We start from the raw sequence: 26703 nt of genomic DNA, 5'->3' as shown, positions 1-26703 counted from the left end.
GGAAGGGCGGTGGTCTCGGGTTCTTTCTAGGGACCAGGATGATTTTTAGAGCGCAGCTCTTTGGCGCCCGTTCCTGGGTTTCGAGTCGTCGTCGGCATCGGCCGGCCTCGTAACCAGCTCCGCCCCCTTTCAGCCCCCCAGTTCGGGCCGGGGCTTCGGCAACCGGAGAACACGAGGAAAAGGGGGGGGGGGGTCGCTTTCTGCGCAGCGAAGAGATAGCAGCGACTGACTGATGCCGTTAACGCCGCTAGGGAGTCAAGACAACGTGACTGCATAGAACACCGTCGCCGCCATACAGAACAGAGGAGGGGGTCGCCCCCTCTTCCTGCATGGCGGTGAGGGTGCTCTCCGGTTGCCGAAACGCCGGCTCACTATCAGCGGATCACGGTGCGTGTATCCCGTTCTCACTCGCTTCGCTCGCTAGCGGCGTCAGCGGCCTCAGTCAGTCGCTGCTATCTGTTCGTCGCGCAACGCTCCAATGGGCCCACGCGCTACCTCCGCAGCCTCCCGATAACTCAATTGCTTTCTTCATTTCTTCGACCACAAAGCTTCTTTCATGACAGCCAAGAACTGTTAGCGGAGTGTTTCTTGAAAGAATACGTGTGAAAAATTAAAAAAAAAAAATTGTATGTTATTGTACATAAGTGTCTTGCTCGAAATCTTTGCCTCAATCTATCGGAAAAGTGAAACAGTTGATGAGCTGAGCTCAAATTTCGTATTAGGAAGTAGCGTAATCGTGAGCATTTTTTTCTTTATACCTACAACGTTTCTGAGAAAGCTGTATAGCTTTCCTTTGTAGTCGTATGGCCGGGTTTGGGTGGATTTCAATGAGTAATTACTTCCTTATTAGAAATCTAATCCACTTTCGTGGATTCGCCTAAATATTCGACCAACTAGTTATCGAATTTGCTGATCATGCATATTTAAGGCCGTACTGCACAGCACATCTTGGGGGAAACGCAGGTAGATTATCCGAAACTGGCGGGGTAATGCTCCTCCACGAACACTGTTTTCGTGCATGAATGCGCTCACAAGGCATTGCTTTTGAAACAATAACCGCGCTGAGAAAAACGCGGAAAGAAAAGCAAAAATAACCGAACAAAATGATTTACAGTTTTACCTGCCTGTGTGATGTTTGCTATTCGCTTACTGACAAGGTATACACCCCGGAGTCTTCAAAAGCAACCGGCATTATGACGTACAGTTATCCTCAACTATTTCTTCGTCGTTTCTGGGACAGAGTACAAAAGGATATGTAGTATTATGTGGCCACCGAAGCGCGCAATTGTTTGTTTTCTCTGCCTGAAGGCTCCCAAGAAAAAAAAACAACAGCTAATTTTTCTGTCTTGGGGTGTATCAGTATTTATTCTGAATTCTATTCCTTGACCCGTCGTCATGATGGGCGCGTGTAGCGTGCACAGGAAAGAAGAAGATAGTAGAGATAGCGGTAATAGTGATGAATTCATTAGCCTAGCTGAATCGGCCTTCCGAGGCCCTGGCCTTGAAAGCCATCTAAAATTGATGACGGCTCGAAAATTGGCCTCAGTCGTTCCGTATTCTTGAATTCGAGTGAGCTACGACTGAGGCAAGCACCTATTGGTAACTTGAAAGCCAGGAATCAAGCAGTGCTTCGTTGAAGGAGAACAAGCAGAAGGCTGAAGTGTCATTATGGCGGACGCTGCCAAGAAGGACGACGCCAAGGAGGCCCCCAAGGAGGAGGCCAAAGACAAGAAGGAGGGCGAGAAGAAGGAAGGTGACAAGCCCGAGGATTCCAATGTGGACAAGGACTTCGTGATCTTCCACTTCCCGGGCGTCGAGCAACCGGATGGGACGTCGGCGGGTTGCGAGACGCTCAAGATTCCGCGTCAAGCTGCCATTGGCATGGTTCAGAAGGTTCGTCCCGCCGTGGCGCGGCTCGTCGAACGCTGCCCCTGTAACGACCCGGAGCCGGAGGCTCCAGAGCCGGTGGTACCCTGCGTCGACTGTATGGCCGAGCTCAAGGAAGAGGCGAGGCGGCTTTCGACGCGGGCCATGGTCAAAACGCCTGTGTCTAACATGTCCATACAGCAGCCGTGCCCGTTCAAAGCGCAGTCGCTCACCCTGACGCAGAGCTGTCCTGTTCCGCCGCAGGCGCCACCGCCCCCCGAGACCATCACGCAGCAGATGTCATTCATCAAGTAAGGGCTGTCTCCTGTCAATGCTTTCCGTCTGTTAAAACGCTGGGAAGCCCTAGGGCAGCTCGTTTTCTTGGGTGCCTGGCAGCGGGGCTTGCACAGATGGCGTATACTGACGCTACTGTGGCCACCATATTGACCAGTCAGGAGCCCTGCGAAGGCAGGCGCGTGTCCGTGAGGCTTATCGCCACCTTCACTGTCAGCGTCACGGCCAGTATACGTCGTGCGCAATCTTCGCACCTGTCACATCATGTTCAAGCTAACCCTTTTTCCTATCCCTATAATTTTCGTAGAGGGCCACTAGAGAGCCGCACCTCATTGGTCGTTTCTTGGAAACTGCGAGGATGTGGACGGCTGCCACAGATGTGTGTTTGTAACGTTTACAACCGAAGTGAGAAGGTATCGAAGCCGTATTGGCTCCATTTCGTACCTTCTATCATTCTGACAGCAATGCGTTGGACAGTGCACTATACAGGTCCTGCCAAAATATTATTGAGCACGCTTGTCCTGACCGAAATTTTCTCATGGTTTCCGTAGAGAAGATATGGGCGGTACTTGAGCCCATACGCGAGCGCATATATAAGGTACTTCCTTATATTACTTAGGTTGCATGCTACAAAAGGTTTTATCGTTGAAGCTTGCTGCGTTTATGCTATAGGCAGGACTGTCTCGGCTTTGACAAAAGTAACCGAGCGGCCGCGTCAGCGACAAGGGCCAGCTCGAAGCCGAGCGACGGCAATGCGCTCTTCGGCGCTGGCTGTGCCTAATCTAATCTAATCTAATCTAATCTAATCTAATCTAATCTAATCTAATCCAACCCAGCCCAACCCAACCTAACCTAACCTAACCTAACCTATCCTAATCTAACCCAACTCAACCAAACCCAACCAAACCCAACCTAACCTAACCTAACCTATCCTAATCTAACCCAACCTAACCTAATCTAACCTAACACAGCCTCACTCGCGCTTCTTCTTTGAACGATGAGTAAGGAGGTAGCATTTGCGTCGGATATCTTTGTGCCTTCAGCGACGAGCGAGGGAGCAGGTGTAGGCTGCCCAGTTTACACTCCAGCCTGGCAAGAAGAGCCACCAATGGAGAGCACGGTGCCGATGCTAGGCTTCGGTTACTCCGGCAGAAATGTTAGACCTGTACTGCACGGGCCAAAAACAAAAGAACAAAAAAAAAGAACATAGTTGGATAGGGGCTTTTGAAATGGATCACGCCAATTACCACTTGACCGATCGCAGTAGTTTTTCGCAGGGATGAAAATATATATGTGCATGTGCTTGGAAGTGTTGCTGCAAACCTCAGCCACTGGCCACATAAAGTTTCACATGTCTCCGCTAATACAATGATGTTTTATCAAAATGAGACACGGGGAAAATTGCAAAATCGGAATAAAGCGATTACCTTATTCGCATCGTGAATGTTAGAAATGCGGGCTTTCTCTCTTCGTGGAAGCAAAGGAAGCCATTGTCTGAGACATATATGGCTGAATTCTCAAAAGCGCTAGACGGAAATTTTATTGTTAGAAACTCTGCTCTTGTCTCCGGTGAGCCCACGGTGGCAAATACCAGTATGAAAGCCCTTTTTTTATTTTTTTTTGCAAGCAGTTCCGTGAATTGTTCATTTGATAAACTGATTACGTGGCCTCTCATTTCTGTCTGCTTCGACACTTTTCGGCACACTTGTGTCGTTTCGTCCCACATTTGATAGCACTAACACAGAGCAATATAATAATTCCAGCTGCTAAAAAAAAAAAAAAGAAAAAACGAGGCAATGGTTTGAGACGTTATATATGCAAATGATTTTTGTTTATTTCAAACTAGCCCACGTTGCAACCAACAGCGAGTGCTGTATTCGCAGCTATAAAAGTTTGCATTTCAAGAAGCAGTTTGACCTTGCAGTTTTCTCATCATCAGCTTGCTCAGAAATAAAACGTGCGTCAACTTTTATACGACTCTGAAAAAGTGGTCATGTGCTCTCTAAAAGGCAGCTTTAAGGGTGTCTTGGGATATTGAGCTGATTGTGTTTTGGGTTATATTGAACATACCCGAGCGGTCATGGCGCTGCGCGGCCTAATTAAGCGTGACACTACATAAAAAAGCATCATGCACAAGTTTTCCTTATCGCGTACGCTACAGCTTCTCTCGCGAAAATTGAAAGCCTATCAAAACACCGCAGCTTGAAAACGAGTTACGTGTAGAAACAAATGAGGGGGTAAAAGCGTAGCCTCAGAATGGAAAAAACAAAAAAAGGTAGCACCGCAAATTATATGGCTGAAAAATACGGCGCACCGACACGATGTCAGAACATGGCATAACTGGCTGAAAGCAACGTATTTCTGGCGTTAGCGTCCTGTTGCTATGCCCTAACTTGCCGCGGTATTCAAGAAAAGATAAATCACCAAACTTACCTAACGCAACGTCCTTTCCTCTTTAAGACCACCTTAATGTATAGATATAAAAAAAAAGAGAGCCAGGATGTGATTGACGATTGCACGCTCCATGGGCCGACGAGATAATATAAACGATGGTCAGGCTAGGTTTGGTTACGGTGGCTCAGTTGATTCAGTCGCACCAGCAAAAGCAATACCTTTTTATAGTCAACTCCAGAGGAAGAAGCCGAAGTAAAATGTGGTCGCGAGATTTTTTTTTGCTTTGTTTATTTGTTCCCTCTAATCTGAACTTTCTATATTGAATCCTGCGGCAGTATTACAGGCCTTTTACGTTGCAATAGAGATAACTTGATATTAATGTGGGTAAGCTTTTGGTTAAGTGTCATAAGTTAAGGCTAGTTTTATTGTGAGCTAAGTGACAGCGGGAAGTTTTTCTAGTTTGCTTGTAAATGATGGCAAGAAAATGTATCAGCAGTGACAACGTACTCACGAAAGCCGCACCATAAGTGAAACCGGATTTTCATCTGATATTGAGGAGAAAAAAGTTTACCTCAAAATTTAAAGGTGAAGCTTCCAGCAATATGTCAGGGTTCTTTAATCTCCCATCCCGGGGAACCTGTTTTGGTTGTAGCGATCATTTCTGGTATGAATATGATATTGGATTTTTTTTTTAAATTCATCATTAGTTGTCTCAATAGCTCATCTGTTCATGGAAACAACTTGAGTTCATAACACCCTCAAAAGCTTGGAGGTTCTGAACACAAAACTGAAAAAAAAAAAAAGAATGTTCCCTTCAATTTTTTTACATACGCGCCTCGCACACAGACGAAGACGGTGGGGCTTAGTGGTTACATACACTCGTACTTGCAGATATTCATTGCACTGCATGCATTTTTTCTTTATTGAAATTGCATTCATAAATCCTTGTGATGAACTGGAAATTTTTTTTCTGGTTTACCGTTCTCAAGCTTGCATCAAAGTGAATGTTTCTTCTTTTTGCCAGCGATTAAATCTCAATGCCTAATTACTGTCCCCAAATAAGAATTAGACATGCAGCCCAAATCATGCCAAGGCCATTTTGCAAGATCCTCGAACAGCTGAGAAGAGAGAGGTGTATATCTTTACGGGGAACTCAACACAAAATCGATTGCAGTGAGTTAATTGCGTTTATTTCGTCTATTACACTCTTTTCGCTCTCTTTTTTACCCCTTCCATCACGTATGGTGTTCCAATATGAGAAAAATCGCTCGTTGTGAATTTCATCGCCTACCTTTTATAGATACCAACACGAGAGCATACATTCACGCAGGATTAGCTGCGGCAAATGCGGAGCCGAACAAGTGGCCGACCCGAACCAAACGGCCTCTAAACCACCCGCTCCGGGGGCACTACAACCTGGCGCGGCCTTCCCCATCGGAGGTCCGTGCGCCGGCCCGGGCAGTGTGAACGTCGTCAAGTCCATTCCCGGCTCGAACACGCACATTCAGTTCACCTGCAATTGTCTCGAGCAGTTCCAACCTGGAGGCGCAGTAGGAAGGTACGGTGGCCCCCTACCCCCCATACCACACGCTCCCAACTGCTGCTACTCCAAGGGTTACCCTCCTCCCGGTACGTCACAGACGCCGCGAAGCCACAGCGAACGAGTCAAAGATCGGCTGATATCCGAGGAGAGACGCATGATGGACAGGTTCGAAAATGAGGACGAGTACGGCGGAGGACTCGGTAGTAGGAGGTACGAAGAGTTCGAAGAGCGAAGGACGTACGTTCCCAGTGGCTCTTCTCGAGGAGGAAGGAATGGCCGCTCTAGTCGGTCTCCGCCTCGTGGGTATGAGTTCCGCGGCAGATTCGAAGAACATCACAATGAAATAAGCGATGACGACGATGGAGGCAATGCTCCTTACGTTCTCCGCCGCACGTCCTCCGGCAGCGTCGAGGTCATCGGCGACGAGAATTGCAATTTCCGCGTCTCTCTGTCTGGCGCTGGGGCGAGGTCCAGAAGCCGGAGGCGCGCCCGATGATCTTAGTAATAATAATAAATTGGTTCACAGGAAGGGAAAGGCGCAGTAACTGTCACACTTGCTCTGTGGACACCCGAACCGCGCCGTAAGGGAAGGGAGGAAGGTGGGAATGAAAGTGGAAAGAGAGAAAGAGGAGCCGTAGTGGAGGGCTACGGAGTAATTTCGACCACCTGGGGATCTTTAACGTGCGCTGACATCGCACAGCACACGTTATCTTAGCGTGGCGGACTTCTTCCGACATGCGTGGTGTTTCAATCTTTCAACACGCGGAAATGGAGCCTGCGGCAACAATAGGAAAAGCTGCATAATGACTTCGAAATTCGAAGCACACAACAAGAATTTAAAATAAAATTTTCGATAACCAATCGTAGCAGTGCATTTTTACTCGTTCGAATAAGAAGTGAAGCTGCTCTTGGATACTGACCTTCTCCAGGCCAAAGGTGGCAGTGATAACTGTATACCGTACCAGTCTCCATCTGTACATTAACTCTGGGACCTCCATAGAGGAACATTGTGGCAGTGACGACAGCCGATCAATTCGTCTCTTGCGGCTCAGTCAGACATGCTCACCTCCGTCTAGCCTCATAACCTGTACAACCTTCAGAGCCCGTATGTAGCCGATGAAGGGTGGCAATCCGGGCCTAAAATTTATCCAAATGGTTTGTCTATGGCCAACTAGCAAGAGAAATAAGAAACAGCTGTTTAGTTTTCAGTGTCAGTGCCTGTTCGTCTTCTTGTGTCTTCGTGCTGTTTGCGCTCCATCCGTGTATCTCAAGGAATCATATGCAGCGTCGGAACACTAAGAGACAATGAGGAAAATTCTATCGAAATAGTTTTCTGGTATCATGCATTCGTTTTAACATTCAAAAATGACACACGTTTTGAGGGATGCCATAGTGAAGGGCTCCAAGGTAATTTCGATGTGAACAGACATCGCGCAGTAAACGAGTGCCTTTCGCTTCGTTTGCGTCGAAACATGCGCCCCGAACAGGTTCGAACCTGCGACCTGAAACTTAGCAGTCGAGCTCTAACAACTTAGAGATCGAGGCGGGAAGAGTTAAAGAACGTGATAACGCCCCTTCCCCCCCCCTCCCCCTTCAAAAAAAAAATATTACTCAGAATGTTGAGTACAGTAGCTGAGCGATTTTTTAGATTCCAGTAATCCGGACTTCGCGACACTTCGGACTTCATTCAGGAACCGACACGCATCCCATAGGCACGTGTAGATGTGCTGTGCGATGTCAGTGCACGTTAAAGAACTCCAGGTGGTCGAAATTTCCGGAGTCCTCCACTACGGCGTCCCTCATAGCCTGAGTCGCTTTGGGACGTTAAACCCAACCAAACCAAACCAAACCAAACCAAACCAAACCAGATTTTCAGTGTCAATACTTAGGACTCTGTGGTGTAGAAAAGTTCACTTTTCGTACTCGGCGGCCGTTTTTCGGTGGAGGCGAAAAGCAAAGCGCCCGTGTGCTGTGCGATGTCAGTGCACGTTAAAGAACCCCAGGTGGTCGAAATTTCCGGAGTCCTCCACTACGGCGTCTCTCATAGCCTGAGTTGCTTTGGGACGTTAAACCCCACAAGCCAACCAACCTAAACTTGGTGTGAGCAATACTATGGAGATCATTGTTCTGGAGAAGGCTTGCTTTTCGGCATTATATATATATATATATATATATATATATATATATATATATATATATATATATATATATATATATATATATATATATATAGACGCGAGCAGGCATCGTATTTACAAACAACTTGTTTGCGCGGCCGTGAACGGCTCCATCTTAGATTTCAGCTCAGTTATTCGGACTGACTAGATTGGCATTTACTCATCGTTATCATTTGAGACCGCGACAATATCATGACGATTTTCGTTGCCGTCGTGGCGGTCTACAGAGGGCGCGCAATCGGACTGAAAATGGAACTTGAGCACCTTCTGCCGCCCCGCGTGGAATCGGTGCATTCGCGAAGGCTGCGTTTTGTACCGCTCGCTTTTTCCTCTTGAGTTCCATCTCGCGTCTATCGGTACTGCATTTAACCATAGAAGCTCAATGTCATTTACTTGGCCATTAGCATGACTTGCAGTTCCGTCACAGTCGTAAAGTGGCATGAACATGACGAAAGCATGATTTTAGGGATAGTTTCAGTGGAATGATTGATTTATAGGAAGGAAAAGGCGCGTTAACTGTCTCGCTTGTTTTCTGTGGACGCCTCAATCGCGCCGTAAGGGAAGAGAGGAAGGTGGGAGTGAAAGTGGAAAGGGAAAAATGGGAGCCGTAGTGGAGGGCTATGGAGTAATTTCGGCCACCTGGGGATGTTGTTGTTGTTGTGGCTGTAGGAAGCAGGAAAAGAATATTCACGGGCCTGCTACTGGCTCTGTAGCTGAGCCACCTCCGCTGCCTCGTGCAGATAGAAGAGAATATAGAGAAGAAAGAAAAGGAAGAGGGAAAGAGAGACGCGCGCCGCAACAACAGCCGTCGCCCACCACCAGCGGTGGCGTGTGCAATGACGGCCTAGAACAGATAAAAATTCGGTGCCAGGCTAGCCCCCGCTGCAAGCGGTGGTGACCCACCTGTACCAGCCCCATCAGGGGAGAGCTTATTAACGTGCGCTGACATCGCACAGCACACGGACGCCTCTTCGTTTCGCCTCCATCGCAACGCAGCCGCCGAGGTCGGGTTCGAACCCGTGTACTCCGGCACAGTAGTCGGGCGTCTTACCATTGCACCACCCCGGAAGGTTATAGTTCTGCGGGGCCCCACTGCGGTGACCGCCTTGAGAGGTTACGTGCTTTCCGAAGGCGAGCAAGCCTGCCGCGTCGGCACCAGTCATAGCGCTCGCACTGCCGACCACGCCTGCAATGTCGGGCTAGAGCGTGGGCACGGGCGGCAAGCGGAAGCCAGAACACGTTAGCGGATCACGCAATGCTGCAGCGGATCACGCAATGTTGTAACTTTTTATTATCGATGTATAAACGAAACATAAAGACCGTGGAATTTCGTCTCTAAAAGCGGACTTTTGTTCTTTTTTGAAGAAGACCGGCTTTTTTTTTTCTTCATTTCACATATTTTCCCGACTGTTCGAATATTCGGGCCATTTTCGGAGTCCCGCCACGCCCGAAAAATGGGTTTGAGAATCGAACTCGGGAACTCCGACTACTGTGCCGGAGTTCCCGGGTTCCGTGGGCTGTGCGATGCCAGTGCACGTTAGAGATTACCAGGTGGTCGAAATTACTCCGAAGCCCTTCACTATGGCTCCTATTTCTCTCTTTCCACTTTCACTCCCACCTCCCTTCCTTCCATTACGGCGCGGTACTGGTGCTCACAGAACAAGCGTGACAGATACTGCACCTTTCCTTTCCTGTGAACCAGTTATCGCTGAGCCCTAGTGAAAAAAGCCGTATGAGTCACAATAACCTCATACAGATTTCTCATACTAAACTCGTACAAATGTCGTAAAATCTCAAATGTTTTTCGTACGTTGAATGAGATTTGCCACGCTTTTTTGTGGACACTTCCTGTTCTCCGTAAGGGAAGGGAGGAAGGTGGGAGTGAAAATGGAGAGAGATAGAAAGAAGAGACATTGTGGAGGGCTACGGAGATATTTCGATCACCTGGGGATCTTTAACGTGTTCTGACATCGTAAAGCACACTGACGCCTCTCCGTTTCGCCTCCGTCGAAACGTAGCCGCTGGCGGTCGGGTTTTTGGGATCTGCACGAGTAATTCAGCGTCGAGGGACGCTGTTTACTTTCGAAATCGGCCGGAGTGCGCCCTCTGCTTATCGCTTTGCGTCTTTGCGTGCTTTTCTAAGCTGCACCTCTTTCTCCGCCCCACCGGGGTGGTGCAGTGGTAAGACGCCCGACTACTGTGCCGGAGTACCCGGGTTCGAACCCGACCTCGGCGGCTGCGTTTCGATGGAGGAGAAACGAAGAGGCGTCGTGTGCTGTGCGATGTCAGCGCACGTTAAAGATCCCCAGGTGGTCGAAATTACTCCGTAGCCCTCCGCTAGGGCTTCTCTTTCTCTCTTTCCACTTTCACTCTCTTCTTCCTCACTGCACTTACGGCGCGGTTGAGGTGTCCACCGAAAACAAGGGAGACAGTGACCGTGCCTTTCCTTTCCTATACATCAATCAATCGTATCTCTTTCTCCGAGTGCGATCTCAATGAGGTGGAAACTTAGTGGTTTATCGGCCTATCGACGTAGGAAACTTATATTCAATGTTTTCTTCAGTATAACACACAACACTATACTATCCGAATAACATTCTCTTTTCCAAGGTTCCAAAACAACAATTTACGATATTTTTATCCAACACCCTTAACCAGTTAGAAAGTCTTGTGAAATCGTCGGAAATGCAGCAGTCGTAACTCTCACTTTATTCCGAGAGCAATAAGACAGCACGAGTAGAATAGCAGTATCACTTGGGCGTTAGATGAGATGTGCTAACGAAGGGAGTAATTACAGAGATAGCATACGTACTGTTTCGCGAGGAAGTACAGTATAGAAATACATCACGACCTTCAAGCGCGTTATCGACAGAGGTCAAAATTCGGGTCCTTCGATGAATAGGGAATAACGCTGTGTTGTTTGCCATTGAAACATTGTAGCACAAGCTGTCATGAAAAGCAATTTCGGTTCCATTCCCTCGGTATACCAACGCAGTTGGCAGCTGCTTCCCATGTGTTATCGTACGCAAATTCGCGACCACGGACGAATGCGATTTGAAGTCCGGGTAAGGCACAAGAGACTTCATTACGGTGTAAAGCTATACGTGGGACAGAAACAGAAATGAATGCGTGCTAGCTGTCGCTGTTGGCTGCACAGAAGCCGAACAAGTCCGCAACAATTCCACTCACCATGTATTAGATACGTGACCACCGGCGCGGTGTGAGAAATGGGTCATCTAATAGCCAGCGTTTCCTTAATCCTTTGGCAGAAATACCATGTCCGTCGCCAGAAAACAGCGTGACGCATAAAGAGCAAATTCTCATAAAATTGAAATCCAGGGAAAAGCGCTACGCCTACCTCCGGGCAACCCTCGCCCAACATGGATATAAGCCCAAAAGCTAAAGCTTACCGGACAATCACCGTTATTCTTCAGATCGAGGAAGAAGGAGAGGTCTCTGTCAGTATGAGTAAAGCTGAGATTGGGCGGGTTGGTGTGCATTCATACTAGGGAACTGTTGTGTTGGAAGTGCTGTGTTCTCGCCCCCCCCCCCCCCCCCTTCTGTCCGCGCCCAGCGAAACGCCCCCCTCCCCCTCCCTTTGCCGTAAGCAGACCAATGTAAGTTAACTGATCACACAAGCTATGCGTACGAAATGAATGCCACAACTACGTTAGCCCAAGAGAGGTACCCGACCGATGGATAACGTGTGTACGCAAGAAAGGAAATCCAAGTTGTTTGTTATATTGCGGCTGAAGAACGCTTCCTATAACGAAAACACTGTAGAGCCCAACGGGCCTACAAGACACACGGTGTCTCTGAATATAGGGACATTTACTTCATGATTATTAGAAGCAGTTTTCGATTACTCGCCCTTTGAGGGTGCTAAATCTTCTTATAGCAAATTAAAATTGACCAGAACAGTAAAAGCGCTTCAGCTCATAGAAGTAACGACGTAGCGTACGGGATATCAAACCTCTTCCAGCTGAAACCAGACCCGTTATCTGTGCCGATGTCAGAACCACCGCGTGCCTAGAATACTAACGCCACGTGGGTTTACAGTGAATCGTTATCGAGTTATAGATTAAAAACTCTGTATGATCGCGAATGGACTTATATGAGATTTCTGCTACATCTACGTCGTGCCATAAGCCAGCTGTCAAACATTACGTGGATAAAGGCAAGAACTTGCCTGTCAAGAGAGTATTCTCATCTACTGCATTATAAGCCGAGCTCAGCGCCGTTATTTAAAAACAACTTTGTAAGATAATATCTAGAGAATATTACTGCTTTTAATTTTTTCTTGATTCCCACTATGTCATTAAGTCGATTTTGTTTCCTGACTCAATCTTCATGCTCCCTATCTCTTAACTATACACCTACCGTTTTCCACTTCACAGCTGTCTGCATTGTACTCAACATCAGTAGATAACTATAGCTAAACGGGCGAGTCGGTGAAACACATTGAAAGCCAGAGAGCGCAAAAGGCAAACATAGGAGCAGAAGAGACACAGGACGAGCGCTGTTTACTCACAACTGTTAGTTTATTCAATGAAAGCTACACAACTTATGGGAAAAGTTTCTAACCTATCAACAAATGGACAAACCAAAGGATAGCGCTCGTCCTGTAGTTCTTCTGCTCCTGTGTTTGTCTTTAGTGCTGTGTGGCTTTCATTAAGTAGAATGATTTTCGTTAGCCTCCCCATTTTATGAAGAAGAAGAAATGAGCATGGACAACATGGACAAGACATGTAATGCGAAGGAAGGATAACCGCTTTTCGCTAATGGTGACAGAGTGGATTCCAACTGAATACCACGGGACGGTAGGAAATTAGCTGAGCGTATGAGGTTAAGTTTGCTGAAATTATGTACATGCAGGTGGCAGAGGATCAGGATAACTTAAAGCAAATGGGATAGGCATTTGCCCTGCAATTTTTATAGTCCTGCTAAGTATTATGAGTGCTTTTCAAACAGTCACTAGTTACAAAAGGGAGATGACCTTCCCAGCACGCAGCGGTCAGCAGTAGAGACAAAGCTGAATAGGCTATAGCGCATTCAACCACCAGTGAATTTACCAGTTCGTAAATGTTGGAATGACTGACGCCCGCTGTTTCTTTTTTCTCAGCAGGATGCCTGGCATATTCAAATGGTACTTTTATCTTCACTTTCGTGTTAGCCATTCGAACCGCTCCACTAAACCAGACGAGCGCTTACTTTATTGAGCACCTACTCATCTCGCGCATTTTTGCACAACAGCCCCTCGGTGGCTTGTTGCACATTTTTCTCGCTTATGGGTAGCGACACAAGGTAGATGCGCGAAGCAGATGCTGACGTATCGAAGAAAGAGGAATGAATAAGCTCACGGTTTTTAAAATCGCGTTACTGCTCCGCAGATAAACCTCTTCGGACAAGGTTTCGCTAAAGGCAGGAAACGTCGCCAAAAGCGCGATCACCACTGGGGGAAATAAGTACCTGGCCCAAGAATAAAGCAGTCTAGCGTTCACTCTGTCTCGTCCGAAAACCATGCAGTGCTTGGGAAGTTAGGGAAGTTGCCCACACGCGTAGATACAATATTGGGGAAGGGATATCTAGTGGAGTTGCGCCAAGGCATGATTTGCCTTGATATTAAGGAAGGGTATACGTTATGAGGCTAGGGCTAAATGGTAGGCACGGTAGCTGCTTCACTATATACGGCCATAGGAAAGGCGCTTCAAGGAAAGAAATGCAGAGGAATATGGGAAGGAGAGGACCGGGGAGGAGTCTTGTTCAGAAATACACGTCTTCTTCGTCCTGTAGTGTCTATATTTGACGAGCCCATGATGTAGAATTGATCTGAACGCATCCCCATGCTGACAAAGATCGCTCCAACGTCGGTGCACGTTAACCATCTTGCCTTACAGATACCAGGTTTACCATGTGCCATCTACGCCGTCTTTTGCGTAGAGCTGCATTAGGACTCATCAAGCAATGAGCGCTGAAATTATACAGAAGTCCATGGTTTTCACAGGAAATGGTCGTGCTAAATTGCCCTGCGAATCAATACAGACTCACTATTTCTTGATTTCCTTCCGTAACTCCGAATGCGGCTCTAGCATGTGCTTTCCTTCGAGTGGTTTTCGAGTTATAAAATAAACACAGCACATCTGGCGACGTGTCGAATTGCTCTGAACTCGAGCGCTCGAGCCCTGCACACACAAGGCAGATGCCGCTGTCCAAGACTGCACGGTTTTTGGAAGAGGCGAAGGACAGTTGTGTCGTTTTTCACCACGGCTGCCCACCTCCCTTTCACACGTACGGCTTTCCTTCTTTCTTGCGTCTTCTTCTTTCCCGACGTCGTCGTCTCGGCTCCCTGCTGTGCGGCGCTGTATCCGTGATCGCGCGCGGAGGACACGGCCGGCAGGCATTAGTCTTGCGACGCTCGGACAAATCCGGCGCGGACTGATAAGGAGGAGCGAAACGAATGAAGCAATGGCGCGGGAGGAACCATGGTGAACGACGTGTCACTGACGTCGGTAGCGCTGGCTTCCGAGGCGTTGGAAGCCTAGAGGCGGCGGTCGATAGAACGGCTACACTGGACCCCGTGAAAGGAGAACAGACGGGAAACTGGAGCGTCGGGCCAAGCCAGCGCTTCAGCAATGGCTCGGGTATCTTGTTTGGCCCCGCCGAAGTATTCAAGCTTTCGAAGGGAACTCCCGTAACCCTTTGCCTCGTTTCATATTTCCGGTTTATTCCAGTTTCTTACCGTCTTTGTTTTACCTTCTAAAATTCCATTATTGAGATAAGCCCTTGATACCCTGTAAACTAGCTGCTCTATACTTCAGCAAGTTGTGGCCGTCATTACCGCCGTGTCTAATGCGCAATGCATCGTAAACCATCCCTCCAAGCATCCTTTTCATATTGTAACTGCGAAGCGAGAAACAAAGGCTGAGTAAGGCGCTACATATTTCTACCACACTATACAGCGGTAGCGAGATGGAAAGAGCTCCAAGACGTGTCACTTGCTCATAGAAGAGGAAGCTATTAGTATATTTCCCGATATACATCAGAGGGAACTTAGTCTTCCACACACGTAAGTACTTGTATATACACACACACGCACTGTAGTACATACATGGGGGGACAACGAAAGGTGCAATACTAGCAACAATCACATATTAATAGTTATTCCGTGTTCATTAATACCTACAGAACACAAGCTCAAAAGGAATTACAATCAGAAACTTCATGACAGATGATTAAATCTTCCGAGCTTTCGTAAGACGCAGTCCATGCTGGATGAAGACCTATGACGACGAACAGTGCTCAACGCGTTTTTTGAACGCAGTCCGACGACAAGGAGGACTGAATCGCATTCGGCCCAAATCATCAATAACGGACCGAATGTCATTCGATGTCTCGACGAAAGGAGATTAATTCAATCACGTCTGAAATGTTGTTGCTGATAACATGCTCAGAAAGGAGTGAACGAAGAGCTGCTGCATTTTTCTCACTACGATCGCTCGATCACATCAATAATATCTTGAAGTGTTCCACACGAATCAACATATTAGTGGTGCGCGTAAGACGTATCTCGTGTGATGTTGCCTAGCGAGGTTCGTTTTCACATCGCTCATGAAAGCAGTTTGATTTATTTGTAAGCTGACGTGTGCTGTTCAAAAGCTGGCCATTGTTTCCACCGCACGATGTTTGGTTTGGTTTGTGGGGTTTAACGTCCCAAAGCAACTCGGGTTATGAGAGACGCTGTAGTGGAGGACTCCGGAAATTTCGACCACCTGGGGTTCTTTAACGTGCAGTGACATCGCACAGCACACGGGCGCCTCCACTGCACGATGTACGTGTATACCGTTCATTCATGACAGCGGCCTCTGCGTTAGCTTGTTTTGGCTCTGAGCACGCCGCGACATGTGAGAAGACTAGCTACGACACAAAGTGATCTGCTTTCTTTTATTAAATTGATATTTGCATGTACAGCTTTTTTCTCTAATAATGCTACACGCTACCTAAGAGTGAAATAATGAAATAAAAGCAAAGCTCGGGCAACTTGTATGCCGCTAAAAGGACGGCTACAATGTTTGAGTTGCTGTTCTTCCTTTCATTTAGCTGCAAGCATCGTAGGCCGAAATGCAATTATGTATTCAAATATGTTTCGCTAACCGCAAGAGCGCGTTATGCAAATTCGTCCCCTGTTATTACTTCAGCTTTGGTGTCGCTGCGAAGACTTCGTTTTGTGGCCGTGTGTGTCTTTCCGGCAGTAATCGCATTTCAAAGCAACATAAAAAGCCTCAGTCAGCCTGGCCGGCCTTCCAACACAGGGGTGAGCTTAAAATGAACGCGGGGCTAATGAGCCGAAAATTAGATGTGCGCGGGCGGTCACCGCGGCTATGTCACTACCATATAGAAAAAAAGCTGAAAGTATAAAAACTACTGGAAACCTTCATATCACAAAAGAATTAGGTCGACGATAAAAAGTTTTAGCGATTAAGGTCGCGCGGTCAGTGTTTTTGCATTCGTTGCTTACGTAGTCTCTTGGTGCATTTTTCCTTGAAATTAAGGTTCTCCAAGACATAGCTGTGGAAACGCTCAGTCACTCTTCAAAGCTGCATTTACATTTTCCATTTCTCTTTTTTATTGCAAGTCCAAAGCACTTAAGATTCACGCTCAATGCTTAAGTATTCACTGGGGAATCTTAACATTCAAGCCTGCAAATGGATAGCTACTAGATACAAACAAATAAAAAAATCTGACAGCCTAAGGCCTTCTTTTTCCAGCGCTAGTCGCCTTTACGTATATTCCAGATATGTACAGGGAGGGGCAAGAAACTCCCTCGTTAGCTGACCAAGATCCATAAAGCAACACGCAAACAATAAAAATAAACATGCATGAAACCAGAAAAAAATATAGGGGGGGGGGGGGGGGGTACAGGGGGAATGCTGCATTTCTACTTTCTTCTCCCGCTGTACGCACACGTGCTGCAAATAAATAAGCAAACCAACCGACCAACCGAGGCTGTTCGACTATCTCTCCTTTTCTGGCGTATTCACTAACGTCGTAATCTTTTTTACTCTCTCTCTTCTCTTATTTGCTTCGGCTGGCAAAACCGTATGCGCTGTTAATGACACTTTTCGCGCCACTCCCCTTGAGCGAGGTTTTCGGACTCCTCCTCCTCCCGACAGGCGCAGAATAGACCGAAAGCTGCTAGAAAAAAAAAAAAGAAGAAAAAAAGGCAACGGGTCCGCAGATGTCGGGCCGAGATGTGGTGGTTTGTGCGGGATATAGGCGAAACACACAGCCAGGCCTGCTGTGTGTCTGCTGAATCTGTTCGTGTCTCATTGTTTTCCCTTTTTAGGGGGTGTACGCTAGCTGGGATTGGTTTACCCTCATTTGCGGTCGCCTCTGCCCCAGCCTCGTGAGCGCTCCATCTCGCGGAAAACGGTGCAGTGCCAGCTGAGCTTTGCTGAGTGCACTCAGGAATCTTTGCAGTACGGGAAAGATCCGCACATCATTCAAGCGTATCCTTTCCATGTCTGCCTCACTACTAAGAGACATCACAGACGGGGAATGATGCACAGATAGATTATCTCCTATAAGCAATAACCGGGATTGTGCATTTTCGCCCCAGGTTTGTTGATACAGACCTGTCGATAGTCGTTCCGCAAGGCTGATATGGCGTCATAATATAGGGTAAGCAACTTAGAACAGTGGATCACTCTCGAACACATTTTATCGGACCATTACGGACACTTAAGGCGATATGCATTCACATAGACCACGCATGCACATATTACGTGGACGGCATGTCGTCATTTCTTACTCATTTGCGAATATATCCGTGCAACAACTCAAGTGGCATTTCCTCGTCTGTCTATTTAGGCTTATATGTATATGCTTCAGCGTCTCAAAGCGACTGAAGTATGAGGGGTGGCGCATAGCAGGGAATCAGAAATTTTGACCACATGTGTTCCTTAACGTTAACTGGCATCGCACAGCACACGGGTACTTAGCTGTTCGCCTCTATAACAAACGGCCGCAGCTGCTGATATTTGACCCCGTCTCCTTGAGTTCAACTGTCCAGCGTACTAACCACTGTTCCACCGTGGCGGGGCCTCGTCGTTCTGTGCGGTACCATGATATCGTTTTATTGCAAAAGCAATCCTACTCTAGGTTTTGAGCATTCAGTGGAGCGAGGCCGGTAGCCACGTCTTACCCATGTGACCCTGCGACATCACACCCCATGTTACACTAGTGTGAGAGCTGGGCTACCAACTCAAGTGGCCGGCAGGAGCTGCCAACATGGGTCTCTCGTTTCACATGGGACGGCTATGTCAGAATCAGCCTGCCAGGACCCTGGCATTCACGTTACCCCTATAGGCCACTAAGGCACGTTCGGTTGGTAAAGCAGTCTTCTCAGTAGCGCAATCGTGATAATCTGCAAAGCGTCTAAAGAGAGGTGCGGAAGCTTTCATAATTAAAAAACAAAAAGGCTACAAATGTTACGGACGGCGACTATAAAACCCCCGGAGGCTTCCATTGGGATATTGTGCGAGCAGGGTAGCTGTCAAGTCGAATTTCAAAAAGGCTATTTCGGAGCACGTAATCAGCAACAACAATATCATCATAATCAGTCGGTTACTCCACGGTATATACAACAAAAGATCCTGTAAACGATCTTCTAACCTTAATGCAGTTCTTGTCGTGATTAGGTATCTTGTCGTAATCCGGTTCTCTTCTTCAGTAGTTCAGTTTGTTTTGCAACATGCCCAAAAGCATATCATGTCAGATTACACCGCCATTAATGTTCTTTCTCGTTTTACTCTCGTTCAGGTAATCATTGCCGCGCATTTGTCAACTGACCAAGATTGATCACTGTGCTTTCCACAAAGGAACCCTGGGGACAAATCGAAGTCAGCTTGTACCGATAGATAACCGCATTCTGATTACAGAGACGTCGTCAGTGAAAATGGTGCTTTATAGGGAAGGAAAAGTGAAAGAACACCGTAGAGATGTCACGGCCCCCGGCCGTTTACGCGAGCAAATTGCTGTGCGTCGAGGAATTAAGTTTCTGAGCCGTGGATCCCTGGGGATATTGGGCGCGAGGATATACCATGACGCCATCTGCCGATAGCGCAGGCTTGAAGTACTAAGTGGGGTAACGCGCGCCTTGAATTGATGTTGTGTGATATTTTTATCCGGGCATTTTACTTGTGCGTTGATGTCACATTTACATATTAATGCGAAAGCTTTTTTTGCCTCATCGTCGTTGTCAGCTAAGTGTCACGCTTTTGCGGCGGCTCTAACTGGTCGAGATGGAATGACGTCAAAGAGGTATCGGCCAATCACAGAGCACCACAGCAGTATGCGCAAATGCGTACCTTATATCGCCATATGCCAATGAATAATCAATTAGTAATTAATTACTAATGAACTTATACCGACTACTAATTGAGAAATAATACTAACTAGTAATTGCTAATTAGTGACTATTGCGCAAATAAATAATTATTCACTAATTAATAGCGCGCACCCGGGAAAATCAGCCACGCAAGAGTAAACGTAGAACAACTGCGAAGATGCAAGGAGCGCGATCTCGTCGCTGCCAAGCACAATTCACTGAATAAATGCACTCGCAGAATGTGAAAGAGTGGTTGCTCGCTTTACTCGTAGCAGCATTCATCGCTACATGCGCAACAGTCGCGTAGCAGATTGCAGCACTAAGGCTTTCGCCTTTCATCACTTTAGTCTCCAAAGTGTCTTCGAATTTTTTATTTAATATGCATATCGCTCTGGGCCTGTTTAAGCTTACTTCAAGCCCACGCATTCGGCAAGCGAGAAGTTCATTATTGTCAGTGAACTGCCGAAGAGTAGGTCGGCAAATTGTTTGCTGCAATGATGGCGCACACCGGCAAGCTTTGTTGTTGTATTTATGGAAATAATTCAAGCTGCTACTCAGCCGGTCAGTGGTAGGCGGTGATGAAACCTCGATAACAAAAAATTTCTCTGCAAGTGAAGCGGAACTGTCAGGGGCCTGACAGACGCGGAGCACATTCGGACAGTGCTGGCGGAAGCGGCTCCATTCAGCCGCTCCCTTGAGCACTGTATGGAGTTGGTGTTAGTTTGGGCTGTGTAAAAATAAATTGCCCTCCCTGCACCTGGACAGTGAGAACAATGTGGGTAAATCTTTGAATGTGGAGATGTGTTTCATGCTGTAATTCTTCCGCACTGACTGCGATCATTGCCACTCTGTCTTGGGCAGATGCTTGTTTTTCTTGCAGAGACTAGTTTTGTTGCAGCAGATCAAGGCTTGTAACGTTCTTGTTTATGTTTGCTTTCTCGGTCACTTGAAATGTCTCCTTCAGTACTGCTGAAGCTGCCTAAGACGACTCGTCATGTGTGCGTTTGCGCGTGGCTGCAGGATATCTTAAGTCGCTTCAGGGAAGATTCGCTCTCGGGCATCAATACTTGCACTGAGTGGAAAATTGTGACATCTAGGATTTTGAATGAAACTCCATTTGTCTGGAAGGGTGCTGCTCTTCATAACCTTCGCAAGTGATACGTGCAAGAAAGTAAAAACGCGTGACACTCCTTCGGAGCTACTCACTGAACTAGTCAGTGCCAAATTCATAGTCAAAATCTTTCTCGCTTAACTTATTGCGCCAGGCAGAAAAATGACCACTGCTTTTTTTTTTTATACATTCGCATTTTCATTAACCAAGCTTATTTCAGCTTATATTTCGGGTAGGAATTGGATCTTACGTCAGGCTCCGTCGCGTGCGTCCGGCTTTAATCAGGTACAGCGCAGAAACGTACTGGCAATGACAACAGCTTAAATAAACTGCAGCAACCCTAGCAACTGGGCAAGATCAAAATATGCAATACTTTCACTCGCCAATAAGCAAAATTAGAAAGAAGAGCATGGCTTTTAGCTTTTAAAATGCACAAATGCAATTGAGCGCCTGCTGCAGCAGCAATAAAAGGGATCTCGATCGTGATCCCACTTGCTCTGAAATTCGACACAAGCGCCGTTTTCTACAGTGGTGATGCTTGGGCCCATTAATACATGAACATTCACTTGAAGCGCAGATCACGGAGCCCTTTGCGGCCTTGTCTCAACGAGTTTGAGTAGATTGGCGGTGCAGACTTTTAAATCCGGCTTTCTTGATATTTAGTGCGTGGTTTGTTTCGCGGCTGATATCGACATACCCAGACTGAGCTATGTGAAATGTTTTTATTGAAAACTAACTTTGCGTGACGTTGTGCTTAGCGTGCGCTTTAATCCAATTTCGAGCTTCATCTGGCAGGTCTCGCTGTCGTAGACGACTACTCGCAAGATGTGCCGGTTACGCGTACTTCTCTTGACACAATTCGGTGTTTAAGCACGCTGAAGTTGCTCGTAGAATATTAGACACGCTGTATATTGCTACCTGTGGTTTTTAATTGTTTAGTTTTTAATAGGTTCATGATGCAAAAAGGAGATCGAAAAACATCCCCCCCAGAGAATGTGTGTACAGGCAGTGTCTGTCCGCACCCTTAAATTTGGCCGTCTGGAACCCCAAAATTTAGTTTGACTATATTTGATATCGAACTTAATTCGAGTACGGCCAGTCCTGCCGTTTCCTTTAATTTTGAATGGGCCACCCCGAATTTCGGCTCCTTGGGTCCTCAAAAGTTTATTCCATCAGAATTTGACCAAAGCTGACGTTTAAAGTAATTTGTGCGCGGCCGATTTTATGGACCACGCCGAGAATTTGACCACTTGGACCCACGAGACTCGACTTCATCCGAATCCTATCAAAATTGGTGTCCAACCTAGTTTTACTGTAGCCAGCTCAGTTGTGTCTTCCAAAATTTTAAGCCCCCCCTCTTCTCCTTCCTCGCAATTTGGCATGCTTATACGCATCCTGTGCGCATGGGTGCCACGTGCACCCTAATAATTCTTAAGCTTGCATCGACATAGTGCAGAAGATTGGTTATGAATTTTCTGCTCACTTCTGGATGCGGCAACTGCAGGCCTAGATTGAATTCAGCGAACATCGGGCCGGCAGCGGGGATTCGCGGTGCGTAGTCACTCAGCAGTCGAGGCTGGAGTTTACGCGTTAGTTTCAAGAGACTGGTACAAACTCAAGCTCACAATTTAAACAGTCCTAGATTGGCATGTGATATTCATCTATACGCGGGAACATATTCGCGCAATTAATAACAAAGAAAAAAGCCCGACTTGTTCACGAACTGGGCGTGCTGTTCGACTCTTAGGTACTGTTCTGCTATTAGCGCATGGTAGAATGAAGGGATTTATTTCCCAAGAATAGAGAAAAGTGCGTCCGTTAAATATTTTGTTTTCTTTTGTTAACAATTTTAACTATCGGTTTGGTTTGGTTTGTGGGGTTTAACTTCCCAAAGCGACTCAGGCTATGAGAGACGCCGTAGTGGAGGACTCCAGAAATTTCGACCACCTGGGGTTCTTTAACGTGTACTGACATCGCACAGCACACGGACGCCTTGCTTTTCACCTCCATCGAAAAGAGGCCGCCGAGGCCGGGATTCGATCCCGCACTGTAGCTTTCGTAGTGGTGAACAGTCGTACTGGGGCGAATAAATGGCCTTCTCAATGTTTGGTTTACCTTTTACTGCGACAAAAATAAGCCTGATTCGGTTCGCCTTTAAGCTAACTGCCAGTTGTCGACGCAATTGTATCTCACGGAAACAAGATAAAAACGAGGGGAAAACGAGTACAATAAAATCGAGTTTGGGAGAATGTTTTAAACGCTTTACTTTTAAGAAGGGTTGCCTGAGTTCACTTTCGGTTGAGTTCCACGACCTCCACTTTCTCCTCCCAAAGGACCCTTTAACGGAAGTTTAGGATGTGCGTTGAGGATTTGGCCTGCCTCATGAGGTTGGAAAGACACAAAGCTAGTCAAGTTGCCTGTACCAGCCAGAGGAAAGAACGGCTTAGCGACCTTCCCCAAAACATCTCGTTTTGCTTGTGCAGTATTTAGTGATCTAATTCTTTCTTCTCAGTTCCTTAAGATGTCATTTCGGCCCAGCAGCTATGCAGTCCGCAAAAGCTACTGTATTACTTTAATTTTTTATTGTGGAAATCTATAAAGGCGTCACCAAAGAAGTAGTGGCGTTGTGTTACAACGATTGGTTGATTGATACATTTATAGGAAGGGAAAGGCGCGGTAACTGTCTCACTTGTTTTCTGTGGACACCTGAGCCGCCGTAAGGGAAGGGAGGAAGGTGGGAGTGAAGGTGGAAAGAGAGAAAGGGGAGCCGTAGTGGAGGGCTACGGAGTAATTTCGACCACCTGGGGATCCTTAACGTGCGCTGACATCGCACAGCACGCGGACACCTCTTCGTTTCGCCTCCATCGAAACGCAGCCGCCGAGGTCGGGTTCGAACCCGGGTACTCCGGCACAGTAGTCGGGCGTCTTACCACTGCACCACCCCGGCGGGGTTTACAACGACGTCCTTAATCACATTTCCCGCAGACCATGGCCTTGCAAAACTGTCTTTCACGGAAGTGCACAAGTCGGAGAGTTGGAAACAGTAAAGAAATTAGAAGTAGGCATTAGTGCTGGCGCCATACAATCCCACTTTCGGGACATATTTCTTTCACAGGTTTCAATACGTGAGAATTATATTTACGAAACCAAAGTGATATAAAAACGGAAAAAATACTTCGTTCGGATTATGTTTGGTTTGGTTTGTGGGGTGTAACGTCCCAAAGCGACTCAGGCTATGAGACACGCCGTAGTGGAGGACTCCGGAAATTTCGACCACCTGGGGTTCTTTAACGTGCACTGACATCGCACGTGCTGAAATAGTATACCGAGGTGTGTGGAAACATTTGTTAGCACACATATATACCTGCAAAATATTTTACTCCATGTTCTTACAACAGGTTACTAAAATGCGCAGTGTTTTGTGTAACGTGTCGTCTGCAAATATAAGTGCATCTATTGCGTACTGCCATCAAATGGGAAGATAACCATTTAGGGCACTTGGTTAATTAGTTAGGCATTCTAGGCAGCGTGCTGATTAGCGTCCTTAAAGATGTTTTCGTCGAGCGTGCTGAATAGTACCCTCAACTTGATGCCATAATTAGGTTGAAGAGCAGTGCAACTTACAACGATTACTATAAGCTGATGTGATCGTGTATTCAGCGTCGTTAGTAGCTTGGAGAGAGAGAGAGAGAGAATAAACATTTATTTCATCTATAGAGTTTGTGATGGTTAGATGTCTACCATCTTCCGTAGCGTGGAAAGTGTCCCGAAGCTGGAAATAGTCACAGCAGACGAATTATACGTCACCACTTGACGTCAGTCAGCCGCAGTAAATGAACATACGGTAGTGCAGACGGTGCAAAACCTTGGGCGTATATGCACGGGGTTCGTCTAAAACTCCAGATAGACTCCCTAACTAAACAATTATTACGATGGCAATCACGATGGCCGAATATTATGATAACCATTGCGCAATAAGACTAGCTATCTATGCAGTAGCCAGGAGAACGGCTAAACATGAACTTCAAATATTAAGGCAACTAGCCATACCGCCATTACCAACAGAAGAAGCCCGATTATCGAGGCATATTCCAGCTGATTCAGTGTCGGGATATAATAATCAAAGTGGCAGCCATTGCCAATATTTCAAATATCCAATAAACAAGAGAACGACTAGTCACGGGATTCAAATACTGTGATCGCCAAGACGCAATCCACCGCAGTAAACAAATGCGAATGGCTCGAAGGGTAAAATAAATCAATATATAAGCACATGATAGGCAAATAAAATAGTCTGATCTGCGGTCGAACAATATCATAGAATTTGAACAGCAGACATTCACACTAACGAAGCATTACAATATTATCGAGACGCCGATGAACCATGCTTGCATTAAGAACCGTTCTCGGGGTAAACTATTTCGATTCCTAGTTGTTACATCGATCTGCGGTCCCACCAAATGTAGCTACAGTTCCCCTGAGGCGAAAGGACGCAGAGAAGAGCCGCAGTCGAGGCAAATACCCAAGAGTGCCTAAAATAGTCACTGATTCAATTTATTAAGACCGTTTGCTTTCGTCTGTCTGTACCAACAGGAATTCACTTTTGTGTGCTACCTTGACTGGATAGAACTGTTTTGCGTAAATCTTTTCACGGGCTGGAAAATAAATCAAGTTAGGCAACGGACGCTGAAGAAATGACAAATACCGAACCCTTTTTGTATTCGCATGGAAGGAATAACGTCCTTATAGTAGACGCTATTATTCGCCGTTTAAAGATATTATCGGCGCGAAATGATAGTCTTGTCTTGTAAAGCCAAATATCAACAAATCAGCAACAGTGACCTTTTTTTTTTATCAGACTGATGGATGAGCCCATTTGGGAAGCACCGGTTAGAGAATGCGCTCCCGTAGAACACGTTGCAACCACACGAAAAATGCTAGGAAGCTTTTGAAGTTGCAATAAAAATGGCTGTTTTACGCACCTCCACGGTGTGTGTGTGAGTGTGCGTGTGTGCGTGTGCGTGTGCGTGTGCGTGTGCGTGTGCGTGTGCGCGTGCGTGCGTGCGCGCGCGCGCGCGCGCGTGTGTGTGTGTGTGTGTGTGTGTGTGTGTGTGTGTGTGTGTGTGTGTGTGTGTGTGTGTGTGTGTGTGTGTGTGTGTGTGTGTGTGTGTGTGTGTGTGTGTGTGTGTGTGTGTGTGACTTAAAATATTTCACGAGGCTAACGCCGTCCCAAAAATTGTAAAATTGCCCTGTAGCTTGTGTAAACATTCCCAATCTTCTTTAAATATCTGCCTCTTTTCGCCCTTTTTTCTTTCTGTAGTACTTCCCCGCCGCCTTGCTCCGGCGTGGTGGTGTATAAGGTTAGGGCGCTCCCGGACGAATCCCGGCTGGGGTGCCCGTTTTTCTACGGAGGCAAAAAGCAAGGCGTCCATGTGCTGCGCGATGTCAGTGCACGTTAAAAACCCCCGGTGGTCAAAATTCCCGCAAATTTCCACCACGGCGTCCCTCATAGCCTGAGTCGTTTTGGTACTTTAAACCCCATGAACCAAACCGACCAATCAGGCTACCCTCCAGTAAGAATTCTGCACCGTTTATCATAGCTTCTTACAGTCCAGACGCACGCGTTTGTTGCATGGACTTATCAAAGGCTCTCGTTCCCCGAGCTGCACTGTGAATTCAGTGTAATAACAGAGCATGACCAGCATCGGTCAGTCGGTCAAGGCTGGTTTGGTTTGGTTTGTGGGGCTTAACGTCCCAAAGCGACTGCCAGAAAGAAGCAAAATGCAAATAAAGAGAAACCTATATTTTCTTCGGTGAGAAATCACACAGTTCAGAATCGATCTAATCTCCAATCGATGTTATGCACGAGCCGTTAAGCCACCGGCAAATGTACTCCTTGCCGACTGGTCAGTAGTACCACATCACTCTAGGA

At 46.8% G+C, this 26703-nt stretch overlaps 2 protein-coding genes across 2 annotated transcripts in view; one reads left to right on the top strand and one right to left on the bottom strand.

Annotated features, from left to right (window-relative positions):
- LOC146182067 (pyrokinin-1 receptor-like) overlaps window positions 1-26703 on the bottom strand; it is a 356768-nt gene that overhangs the window by 18018 nt on the left and 312047 nt on the right. The window lies entirely within an intron of this gene.
- Window positions 1653-6593, top strand: LOC146182070 (uncharacterized). Its single transcript, XM_084577065.1, has 2 exons — window positions 1653-2177; window positions 5885-6593. Exons 1-2 carry the CDS (start codon window positions 1669-1671, stop codon window positions 6591-6593), a joined length of 1218 nt encoding a protein of 405 aa, XP_084433191.1. The 5' UTR covers window positions 1653-1668.

Source organism: Amblyomma maculatum, chromosome 8, assembly GCF_055883805.1.
Source record: "Amblyomma maculatum isolate TAMU_Amacu chromosome 8, ASM5588380v1, whole genome shotgun sequence".
NCBI lineage: Eukaryota > Metazoa > Arthropoda > Arachnida > Ixodida > Ixodidae > Amblyomma > Amblyomma maculatum.
The sequence above is the reverse complement of the archived record's forward strand: the minus strand, read 5'-3'. Positions and strand labels throughout refer to the sequence as shown.

Excerpts from the sequence above, each read along its gene's own strand:
- LOC146182070 (XM_084577065.1), top strand. The coding sequence starts at position 1,669 with ATGGCGGACGCTGCCAAGAAGGACGACGCCAAGGAGGCCCCCAAGGAG. Across the intron at positions 2,178-5,884 it reads CAGCAGATGTCATTCATCAA|GATTAGCTGCGGCAAATGCG; the intron begins GTAAGGGCTGTC and ends ACATTCACGCAG.